Raw genomic sequence first — 11,975 nt, 5'->3', positions numbered from 1 at the left:
CTCTCTCTCTCTCTCTCTCTCTCTCTCTCTCTGTGTGTGTGTGTGTGTGTGTGTGTAACGTTACACGTGTGTGTCCATCTGTGCGCGCGCGTGTGTCTTGCTGTGTCATGTCTATTTATGTCAGCTCATATACTACAATTGCCTGCACGTCTGTCGACTAAGTATTATATTCTTTAAAGGTATGATTACAGACAGTTGATTTTTCAGTGTGTACCTCTCGCTGGGTCTGCGCTACTGTTACCACTGCCGTCCTTCTGGTGTTGCTGATCATTGGTGGAACCTTTGCCGGGTTGTACCTCAACACCAGCAAGCACGACCATGAAAAGGCGAGGCTATCGAATATCCTTCTTTTGATAACTTTAACTTAGGCCATGTTGATTAATTTACATGGATGACATCGTCTGGGAAACCCTAAACTGATGGGAGCATGCGAATAAGAAATGCCAAAAATGTTGCCTTCATGTTGAAATCTACAGGGCATGCATATGGTATAGACTCTTCATTTTCAGTTCTTCACATTTTTTTTAGATTTTCCTTTGAATAATTGATTCTGGCATTCGACGACATTGGCATTGTTTTACAATATCTTTTTTTCCATTTCAGGCATATATTTGCTCATTTTGCAGAAGCTCTGTACGATTTACAGTATGGTCGAAACTTTTCGTTTTTGGAAACGGACGAAAATACACGAGGGCCTGCATGGGGGGTCACTACAAATACTGTCTTTACATCCTTGTCGCCTGCTTGAGAGAAAACCAGCAAAATAAAGGTGATCCTTTCCTAACCATCGATACTCTATCCTCTCTGCAGTCAACACAGCATGTGGACACTGCCCACGCCACTGGTCAGCCTACTCTGGACACTCCCCACACCACTGGTCAACCACCATAAGATCACGTCGGGCAGGGACGGGAACATCCTCGCGACGGACGTCCATCTTCAGTCATCTAAGGAACTCTAGGGAACATATACCTTTTGTGTTAGAACAAAAGTTTTACCATGAAACCTTATCTAAGGCTCTTTGCAAATCAACGATGAGGTGCCGATGACTTATAACAAGTGGTTTTGTGTGAACGTGAACCTATGATTATCATCTAAAATGTGTGGAACTGTTTGCGATATTTGCTTTGTTGGCGGCTTGGTAGAGATCAGAATAAATATTTCGTGGAACCATTATTTCAGTGTGTGTAACCAAAGGCTTAATTTGTTTTTCATTCAACAACCTAGCTGACGGCCAAAGTACATATCAGAGGCACTTCAGTTGCATTTTGCGTGTTAACCCTGACATGTCAATATGCTTACAGTAACAACGGAGTTATAGCATTGTAGGATTTTCTCATTAATTATGCAAATTAGGATACAATTTAAATAATTATATCTGCCATATATGTGCCATTCGTTGTCAATTACCTAATCTGGAACGCAGCAAATTTATGGCATTTCCTCATTAATTATGCAAATTACGACACAAATTACCTCTTGATAGATATTTACCTAATTTACGCAAGAAAGGTAGCCACTTGAAATTTTAAGAAAACGTAAGCAATTACTGGTATTGATATAATGTGCAAGTGAGAGCGTTCACATTACAAAATCAGGTGAGCAGATATGTTTGCGTTTCGATGCCGTCTATTAAGTAGGTGAGTTCAGAGTTCAAATGACGGAGCGACGTTCGGCCTTGCAACCATATTCGCGAAAAACTCCAGCTCTACTTTAAACGCGGAGATAGGGAAGCACAGCAAGACTGTTCATCTAGGCTAGTGCACGAAGGGGATATACAAATGTACGATGAAGAAACGAAGCTTCAATCAGATAGAAACATCGGAATCCGACGAAGACTCGGGACCCGGAAGCCGAGCTCAGGTGAGGAATACAGTAGAAGCTATAACGTAGAATACGTATTACTAAATGATGCAAAACAGTCCAATATACATTTTAGCAAAACTCATAGGTACTGTCAATCGGTTTCTAACATTTTCTTCGTATGAAAAGCTATTGTTACACCCAGCGGTCGTAATTTATTCTATATAACGTTACATGTATACGATATGGATGCCTTCGCCGTATTGATATACAGATGAACGGGCAAAACCATTTATATACGTCAGGGATTTTGAATGGTAATCATCATCAATATAATGATGAAGATAAGGTGTGCAGATCAACAATAATCATAATTCCATCTTTTAGATGACCCAAATATTTACGCCAAAAAAAGTTACACAGTTACTCAAGCAACTGGATATGATATGCCAAAAAACAGTTACTCAAGCAACTGGATATGATTTTGAAAACGTCGGTCAGACGTTTCAGGTAGCATCCACTACCTTTCGTCAGTGACACTGGAGACTTGCAGGAGAAATGCAGGTTTATAAGCACGAACTACTGATTTCTTCATTCACCTTTAGGAACAGAAGATGACCCCCCGGAGCTCCGACCGTCTGAGGACCAGGGCGAATCGCCAGTTCCGGCTCCCCAGTAGAGACGAGGTCCTCAGCCGCATCGTTCCTAAAGACAGCAAAGAGACACCGAGCAAGTCTCTGGCAGAGCTCAGACCAAGAAAGCTGGTCAACAACTTCCTTAAAGTGTAAGTGTCTATTAAAAAAAAGTATAATTTCTTGGATAAGCAGTCTTTGATAGTTTTCCCTCAATCTAAAACTATGAAATATGACACTGTCTACTGCTATACTCTAAGTAGTCTTCGATTCCACATCCAAGTACAAAAGAATAACTGTAGTTGTCACATATAATCTTTCTTATTTCAACTTGTCCTGCGGAGCCCATATATATTATATTATATACATGTATATGGGTTGCACAGACAGTACCATCCATCCATATACAGCGCCCTGAATATGTACGATTTGATTTGGGGGTATTTCTCGAGCAATGCATTACACCGCAACAAGTGCGGAAGTAACTACGCCACCACAGGGCAAAAAAGTCAAGGGTCTATGGCCTGGTTTAAGACAGCAAATTATTTGAAAACATTGTGTAAAAACAATGCCAGCAGGACAAGGGTTAACTAGCCTGGCTCAAGTTAACCAGTCTAGCAATACTCTGACAAATTTGTAGCTTGAGGTGATCCCCCATCTAAAAGGTTGGAGGCGTGATCGTATGCGTTTTGTTTGCACCGCCTCCTGTCAGAAAGTGGAGCAATCTTCCCCCCAACCTCTGCTTGAAAAGTAGGTTAGGGAACAAATATATCATGAATTGTCAGAAGTAATCCTTGTGATGTTATTCTCTTGTAGGAACAACAGGTACAACTATGACCCAGACTTCACAGACTCAGACACTTCCCTGGGCGGGTTCTTAGATGATGAGGAAGAGAAAGAGGAAGAAGGAAACTCAACAAGTGACGGAGAAGATAATGAAGATGGTTCAAGAAGTCAGACAAGTCAGTCGTCATCTTCTGAGGAGGAAGAATGTCTTAAACGCTCGAAGAGGCCAAGGGGAAGGCAGAAGTTACGTGAGATCAGAAAGGAGAAATTACTTGACAGAGAAACAGACAGTGACGATGAGGATGAAATGTGCACAACAACAAAGAAGAGAAGAAGGCGACAGTCATCTGTCCTGGATGACAGCAGCTCAAACGAGGACCAACCAGAAGAGGGGAGGAAACAATCACGTAGAGCAGAGTCACTGAAGAGAAAGAAAAGAAAGCAAAACTTCTTTGAAGAGTACAGGGCAAAGAGAGCTCTCCGAAAAGCAAAAGTTTAGTATTGAGATGAAATGTCCATATATATTCAAGTCTATTTTGATTATCATAAGGAAGTACATTTTGTGCATTATTGAAATGGAGCAATAATTTATTTCATTATTAGCTGATGGATGAAAGAGGTTCCATGTTTAAGAGAGATATTTGTTGCTGCATTGAACTCGATAATGATGAAAGAAAAGTAATTAATTTTAGAAACTTGATAATGTTACTGGCAAAGATGACTTGAATACTAGTATACAGATTTCTTTCCCACAAGTTTCAGGTGACCTATATGCAGATGTCAGATGCATGTAAATGTGCTCTCAGATTGTACTTTGTGTTGCATGACTGGACTTCAGAATTCAGAAAAAAAACTGAAAGGATGAATGATCTGAGCTAGATGTAGCAGTAAAGTCTAATTTTGTGGACGTAAAAAGGTAAAAACTTTAATCTAACGTTACACACACACACACACACACACAGAGAGAGAGAGAGAGAGAGAGAGAGCTAGAGAGAGAGACTCAGAGAGAGGAATATTTGACCCTGGATCAATGAATGAATAAATGAATGAATGAAGACATTTATTGCACATTTCTGACACACTTGGCTCAGTACAGGTCACAACAAAACAAGATGAATGAACACGGTTAACAGACACAAAATTCAATAGTCGACATGGCCTATCGGACGTCGACCCACTTGACAAACATACAGATTAACCTATCGGACGTTGACAGAGTGGACGTTGACCCACTTTGACGAACACAAAATATTCACCTATCGGACGTTGACCCGCGCTACTGAAATGAGAGCGAAGGTCGACCCACTTTGACAACACAAATATTAACCTATCGGACGTTGACCCGCGCTACTGAAATGAGAGCGAAGGTCGACTCACTTTGACAACACAAATATTATCCTATCGGACGTTGACCCGCGCTACTGAAATGAGAGCGAAGGTCGACTCACTTTGACAACACAAATATTATCCTATCGGACGTTGACCCGCGCTACTGAAATGAGAGCGAAGGTCGACCCACTTTGACAACACAAATATTAACCTATCGGACGTTGACCCGCGCGACTGAAATGAGAGCGAAGGTCGACCCACTTTGACAAACACAAATATTAACCTATCGGACGTTGACCTGTCACAGTGTACTATAAATGAAATCGACCTCCCTACGACATTGCACAGTGGCCTGATATTGAGAAGGGGAGTGTGTGAAACTCGGTGAGTCGTGTTTTTTTCCGTTTTCCGTACGGTCTCTGTCAAACATGAGGGGTGGGTTGGATAGCCTCCGTAGCATGCCAAAAACTGGGGTTTGTTGGGGTCTTCATAGTCTTTGGGAGCTTTTATGTGCTATTTTCAGTGATTGCATATAGACAACATAGCCGGCCTGGTTGAATTACGCCCGTTAGAACCCAGGGCTAATCAGAAAGCAGCCAAACCCCCAGACTATATTTTAATAAAGCCTGCTACGGAGGCTATGGGTTGGGGTGTTTGAAGCTCATTGGTGGTAACTATCAGCATGACTCCTTTTGCAGGCTGAATAAATCATAGAAATCGGTCTGAAAAGGAATAATTGACCAAAGAAAGTAGCCGGCCATCGAGGGTCCAATCGGCAAAAGGAGTCTGCCGTGGAGAGAATACTACTGGGGAGGGATCCTGATACGGAATATGTGGCAGAAAAAACAGAAAGGATGAATGATTACTTTTATATCCTTGTTAAGTGAGTTAATTTTGTGGACGTAAAAGTTGATGAACTGAATCTACACACACGTACGCAGAGAGGGAGGGGATATTTTTGTCTAGTAGGCGATATGACCTAGCGGACGTCGACCCAGCGCTTAACAACAAAATATTTGCGTAGGGGCTTTGCCTAGGGGCCTGATTTGAGAAGGGGAGTGCGTAATTTAGCTGACGGTGAGTCGTGTTTTTATTTTTCGTTTATTGACAGAGGCACCCGACGTCTATATCACTTCAATATTATTATAATAACTTAGAATGTCGTTGAACACAGATAACTCTTGAACGTACATTTCAGGCGTAACGTTACATCGATAACAGTGAGAGAATAGTGAGAAGAAATGCTGTCTGCAGCTGTCCAAATGCTGGACCTGCTGGACACCCATGTCAGCCTGGTGCTGCTGTTACTCCTGCTCCTCACCTACTACTACTCCAGACGTCCCCGCAACCTCCCGCCTGGACCCTGGAGCTGGCCTGTCGTGGGGAGCCTGCCGAGCCTCGCATGGGTACGCAGGGCACGACTCACTGGCTCTAGCCGTGGTAGCCTGGGTGTCAGCCCCTACCGCGAATAAGTGATAATCCCTTCGGCCAGAGAAGCCATACGCCCCGCGAACCCCGATTTGGCACCCTGGCTCTAATTATCTCCTTACTACCGGAGGCGTGAAAGATAAAGGGTTTGGGCGGATACTCTTGTAGTGATTTAGGGCTTCTCCCCCCAAAAAAATCCATCGCTTATGAAACGCCAGCGTCTGGCACCCAGGCTCTAGCCGTGGCGATAATATAAGAGATAAGTTTAAAAAATTGCAAATTCCTGCCCGAAGGATAATTGCACATAACAAGTAAAACTTTGATACAGAGTACAAAATGAATTCAAAATCTACACAATAAAAGGTAATGGTCTAATTCTGCTATAGCTACATGTATGTCTGAAGGGTTTGACTTCTCATGTATATGAGTGCCTGCATGCCCTTTTTCGTAAGGCATAATCAGGCCTTTTTAGTCTTCATAATCCGTAGGCAGACAACCAAAATCATCATCATGAATTCGTAATCAGCATATTAGCCGTAATGTGTAATTGTCCGTAATCAGCTCTAAGAATTTAACGTAATTCGTAATCGGTGGCGAAAATTTTTTGTAATTCGTAATCACTAACTGACCCCCGACTTTCTTGATTTTCGCCCTTTATTTTTGCAGAGCAAGAATCTCCATCTGGATTTCATGGAATGGCAGAAGAAATATGGACCCGTCACGTACTTCCGCATGGGAATGCTGGTTAGTAGCAAATTTTAGCCGAAGAGCGGCAGACTGTAGTCTCCAGCAGACCATCTCCCCTTGCATGTTATCTCTCTATTTGGCGATTTCTACGCTTTCTAGCTGCCTCCTGAAGCCCGGAAGAGGATAAGCAAATTTCACTTACACCAAAGTCACAATCTGGGGTTAGAACTTGCTTGGTAAAATCGTTGTTCACTTGTGTATCATGACAGATTTGGTTTCCTCAAACAGGAAGATATCTTGATCCGTTGATAATACTTGGGATATTGTCCAGAACCTTTAATTTAATTCTGATGACCCACATCGCGTGTTAGAACCATTGTGGGTCAGTTCCCTGTGAGATATATAGATTCGGTCAAAATTCAGCGAATTTCTTTCTAACTCTGCAATGTTGTTGAGTAAAGAGACTCTTTTTACACTGTGAACCAAGTCTTTTATTCAGCCGACGTTTTGTTGACCTTCCTAAGGGCAATTCTGACAGTTTCACATTTCATTGCAGCACAGCCCGTAGCCAGGGGGGGTTCGGGGGGTTCGGAAGAACCCCCCACAAGGCTAAAAGGTCCACTTTTTGGTCCACTTTTTATGTAAAGGTCCACTTTTTGGTCCACTTTTTATGTAAAGGTCCAAGATTTTTCTTGAAAAGATGGACTGGAATCGTAGAAAAACTGCTCCCTTTGTCATTGAATAAGAATTTATCTCTAATTTTTTCTTTGAAATCCTCTCAAAAACGCACGAAATGCCATTTTAGAAGGTTCATTTTTCAAAATTTCCCGGGGGAGCATGCCCCCGGACCCCCCTAGGAACCTCGCGCCTCGCCCCCTCAAGCAGTGGGAAGAAACCCCCCCCCCATTCAAAATCCTGGCTACGGGCATGACAGGTGTTGCTGCTATAAATGCATCCCAACTGTATCTACGTCGACTGAATAAAAGACTTGGTTGTGGTACTCAGTGACTTACCAACCTGATGAAACTTAACTATTCACGGATCTACCAACGTTAACACGTTGTTCGATCGTTATACTATCTGTTTATATTATCCAACTCGTGCCATGCTCTACCCTGCTTGTCCCCAGGATGCTGTGGTGCTCGGGGGTTATGACACCATCCGACAGGCCCTGGTCAAGCAGTCTGACGTGTTCTCCAGCAGACCTGCACATCTGGAGGTCCTGAACAAGATCTCCAACAAGAAAGGTGCATCTTTTAATGCTGGAACTCCGGTTACATGATCTTACATGTGATAACCCCATTGATAATCGTAAAATAATGTGTCTCTTTTCAACCATTGTGTGGACAGCTTGTCGAGCTATTATGCATATTGTGGTCATCGTTGTATAATCCTTGGCTCTGGATACACATATCGTATATGGTCCGGATAAGGTGTCTATAACCAGAAAGCCTGACATTTGCTTTGGAGCAAATGTAGCGGATGACTTCACCACATTTTACGACATGGCAGTGAAAGCAGGAGAAACACAAGGGAAAACATAGTGGTAAAGCCATATATATCCATTCACGCTTTGTAACACCGAAGACTCTTGCGGCCGAAACAAGACAGAACATTACACGCATTCTGAAACTCTGTCAAATCGTCAAATGTGTCTATCTAGATCTTTCACTAACTTTTCTCAGAGCCTGACTTGCAATACGTTGTCAATTTTCCTATGGCAGGTATCGTCTTGGCCCCTTCCGGTCCGCTCTGGAAGGAGCAACGAAAGTTCGCCCTGACAACTCTGAGGAGTTTCGGCTTCGGGAAGCGAAGTCTGGAGGTCCACATCTCGGAGGAGTCCGCGGCCTTGCGCCAAGAGATCTGCAACATGGGCGACAAGCCGTTCCACATCACCAGACTTCTGCAGAAGGCTACCACCAACATCATCTGCTCGCTGGTCTTCGCACGTCGCTTCGAGTACGACAACCCGCAGTTCTTACAGATCATGCAGGACTTTGATGACATCGCCGGAACCAACTTTCTAACCATGCCTGAGAACATCTTCCCTTTCCTCACATACGTCCTGGACAGTGGGAACAAAGTAAGTCAAATTTTTCCAGAGGTATGAAAAATTAATATTACTATTGAACATGGAGACTATCCATATTACACCAGGTGTGGGGTTGTGTGGCGTAGTGGTAGCTTTTTTTAACCAAGAGAGATTCCGGGTTCGAACCCCACCTTGTCACCGATCTTGTGCCATTGGGAAAGGCACTTTACATGACTTTCCTCGCTTCACTCAGGTGTAAATGAGTACCTAGCTTCGGTTAGGGACGTCCCTCAGACAGGACGACGTTAAATGGAGGTCCCTACGCAAAGAGTAGGGGTATGACCCGGTGTGCGATTGTCCAAATACTTAATATCTGATTATTCACTAAGGACTCCAGGAAGAGTAGTGTGAAATTCACACTAATAGAAATCCTTAACAAACAAACAAACAAACAAACACCAGCACTTAATCATGTGTCATCGGTAGGAAAAGACTTTTGCTGTACTGTCCTTTTACTCCCAGGCGATTGAGGTGTCACAGCGGCCGATCGACTTTGTCCGAGCTCAGATCAAGGAGCATCAGCGAACCCTTGACCCGAACGACATCCGTGACTTCATCGACGCCTATCTGCTAGAGATGAAGGCCCAGGACCAGAGTGAGACGACCTTCACCGAAGAGCAGTTGATTCAAACAGTGACTGACTTGTTCCTAGCGGGCACCGAAACTACGTCCACCACCCTGCTGTGGGCAAGCTTGTTGATGATATTGAACCCGGATATTCAGCAAAAGGTACTGAGATTTCTGTTACACTCTCAAACCTGTACAAGTCATCCCCTGTACATAAGGGCCACCTGGCCAATGTGACTGACCACACTTCCTTGTCATCTGTCCTTATATAAATTACATGGCATTTACTACTGGCATTTTTAAGACCCTTCATTATCATCATCATAAGTAAGGCACATTTCCTGTCACTCTTTGCATCAGCAATCACAGAATGAGCTATTCCATATGCATCCAACCAGGGAAAACTCTCTTCCTGCATAACAGCCTTGCCCCAATCACACTATCTTGTGTATGTTCAGACCCTAAGACGTGGTTGTACAGTAACGCCTCCTTGCGAATATCTCTGAATCGCAGGTACAATTTTGCATTTCACTTTGATTGAATGATGGATAGCAGTGCAATACAAGTTTCTTTTGAAGTCTTACCATCCTCCTCCAAGTCCTGAGGCTTCTTCTGGAAACTCTGGATTCTCCCCTTCCTCTTCTCCATAGTTACTAAGTCTTCGTTGAAGACATCTTTCTGAAAGACGAAAAAAAAATGGCCTAATTGACGGAATCCTTCTAACTCCGTGTTCTAACATACAGGTACAGGAGGAGATTGACAGCGTGCTCGGACAGGGACAGACCCCGTCCATGTCTCACCGTGACCAGCTGCCCTACACGCAGGCCGTCCTGACGGAGGTCGCCAGGTTTGCGACCATCGTTCCCCTGAACGTGCCTCACACCACAACCGAGGACACCACCCTGAACGGGTAGGATGTTTTATTATGTTGGCGGGAATGTACAGGTACAGGAGAAAACCTCATCAAAATCATTGAATGCAAGCTTTTAAGCTTAAAAAATATCTGAACGATTAGATCTAGTTGATCTGTCAATCAAAATTAACAGATCAACTAGATCAAATCGTTCCAATAATTTTACTTTTGTATATTGTATTCATTTATCTTTTACATGCTCTCACTTGCCCATAGTTCGACAATACAGGAACAAAACCTAAATCACATAACAATCAAATCCTACTGAATATATAGGCTTTCCAGATGATGTATTTTACTCTTTGATTATCAGTTCCTGATAAATATAGATCAATGGTTTCTCATTGATGGACAAGAACCATTGAGCCCTGTTCATTTAGTAGACTTCTAGACCTATCTTTAGGTAAAACAACTTTCCAGCGTATAATGTATTCAATAATATATAATGATGATGAGTATGATAAATATGTATAATGTATAATGTGGCAATGTACAATTATTTGTTTTTTGTAATTTCCCAGTCTTCCTTGAGCTCACAGAATCCTGTCTCCTTGATCCAGGTACCACATTCCCAAGCAGACGATGGTGATCCCCAGTATCTGGTCAGTCCATCACGACGAGAAGCTGTTTCCTCAGCACGACAAGTTCGACCCCAGCCGCTTCCTGGACGAGAAGGGACAGTACAAGAAGGATGACCACGTCATGCCCTTTTCCGCAGGTTTGTTCTATGATCGCTACGTTGACATACGAATGCACGTTTGTTGTCAATCCCAAAAACGTTCAATTTAACCCTTGTCCTGCTGATATTCCTGGCACAATATTTTTCAATTATGATTTCATGTCTAATAATTAGATCATAGACCCCAAATTTTCTCGCCCTGCAGTGGCATAGTTACTTCCGCATTCGCCGCGGTGTGATGCGATGCACGAGAAATACCCCCAAATCGTTACCTATACAGGGTGCCATATAGATGGTACTGTATGTGCAGAACAACAATTGTTGTGCTCCGCAGGACATTGGGTAAGACCCTCAGTGTGCCAATCTTGTAGATTTACCAGGATTCAGAAGCGACTGGGAAAAGTAAAAATGTGGCCACCAAAACAATTGCAAATAGACAAATAACATGCCACTAAAGGAGCGCAGTTTGCCGCTCCGGAATTCTGAAGCCTTGTAGTGCGTAAAATACTTTCAATTGGTGTCGACAATGTATTTTATGGGCTTATTGTTTTATTATTTAAGAGACGACATAATCATTCATTACTGTATGATGCTTCTATTTCCCTCCAGGACCGCGCATCTGCTTGGGTGAACAGTTGGCCAGGATGGAGCTCTTCCTGTTCTTCACGTCGCTCATGCAGCACTTCACCTTCAAGATCCCAAAGGGCGCTCCTACACCGTCTCTGGTGGGACGTATCGCAGCCACACACGCCCCAGAGCCTTTCGACATAGTCGCAGTGATCCGCGACTAAAACATGCTGCCACAGAGGAGGTTCTGTGCTTATAACGTGTTTTTGGTCTTCAAAAAAATGATAACTGGGAATATGAATGACAGATTCTACAAGTATATGTTTGTGTTGAGGAGGGCTCAACCTAGAAAATAGGTAATTGGATTTGTAGAAAGATGACTGGACCCAGAATTTCTTAGGTTCATTGTGGGGTCCTTTAATCTACATCAGTAACAGATTCAGTAATAATGATAATTACCCTCCATGTAATGGGGGTATTGTTTTTGCTCCG

At 43.1% G+C, this 11,975-nt stretch overlaps 2 protein-coding genes across 2 annotated transcripts; both read left to right on the top strand.

Moving 5' to 3' along the window:
- The first annotated feature begins 2,412 nt into the window (after nucleotides 1-2,412).
- Nucleotides 2,413-3,820, top strand: LOC109486837 (protein SREK1IP1-like). The gene is made up of 2 exons (XM_019790744.1): nucleotides 2,413-2,587; nucleotides 3,252-3,820. The coding sequence occupies exons 1-2, from the start codon at nucleotides 2,418-2,420 to the stop codon at nucleotides 3,718-3,720; spliced, it is 639 nt and encodes a 212-aa protein (XP_019646303.1). The 5' UTR covers nucleotides 2,413-2,417; the 3' UTR covers nucleotides 3,721-3,820.
- A 1,821-nt stretch (nucleotides 3,821-5,641) lies between these two features.
- On the top strand, nucleotides 5,642-11,781 carry LOC109487178 (cytochrome P450 2C15-like). Its single transcript, XM_019791167.1, has 8 exons — nucleotides 5,642-5,956; nucleotides 6,645-6,722; nucleotides 7,795-7,912; nucleotides 8,390-8,748; nucleotides 9,220-9,486; nucleotides 10,068-10,234; nucleotides 10,798-10,955; nucleotides 11,526-11,781. Exons 1-8 carry the CDS (start codon nucleotides 5,792-5,794, stop codon nucleotides 11,705-11,707), a joined length of 1,494 nt encoding a protein of 497 aa, XP_019646726.1. The 5' UTR covers nucleotides 5,642-5,791; the 3' UTR covers nucleotides 11,708-11,781.
- The last annotated feature ends 194 nt before the right edge of the window (nucleotides 11,782-11,975 follow it).

The sequence above is a fragment of the Branchiostoma belcheri genome, unplaced genomic scaffold (assembly GCF_001625305.1).
Source record: "Branchiostoma belcheri isolate BF01 breed outbred unplaced genomic scaffold, Haploidv18h27 scaffold110, whole genome shotgun sequence".
NCBI lineage: Eukaryota > Metazoa > Chordata > Leptocardii > Amphioxiformes > Branchiostomatidae > Branchiostoma > Branchiostoma belcheri.
Note: the sequence above shows the minus strand (reverse complement) of the source record. Positions and strands in the feature narration are given on the sequence as shown.

Bases quoted from the DNA above. Each gene is read 5' to 3' on its own strand.
- LOC109486837 (XM_019790744.1), top strand. From the start codon at position 2,418: ATGACCCCCCGGAGCTCCGACCGTCTGAGGACCAGGGCGAATCGCCAG. The intron at 2,588-3,251 runs GTAAGTGTCTAT...ATTCTCTTGTAG, and splicing joins GTCAACAACTTCCTTAAAGT to GAACAACAGGTACAACTATG.
- LOC109487178 (XM_019791167.1), top strand. From the start codon at position 5,792: ATGCTGTCTGCAGCTGTCCAAATGCTGGACCTGCTGGACACCCATGTC. The intron at 6,723-7,794 runs GTTAGTAGCAAA...GCTTGTCCCCAG, and splicing joins ACTTCCGCATGGGAATGCTG to GATGCTGTGGTGCTCGGGGG. The intron at 8,749-9,219 runs GTAAGTCAAATT...TTTTACTCCCAG, and splicing joins TCCTGGACAGTGGGAACAAA to GCGATTGAGGTGTCACAGCG.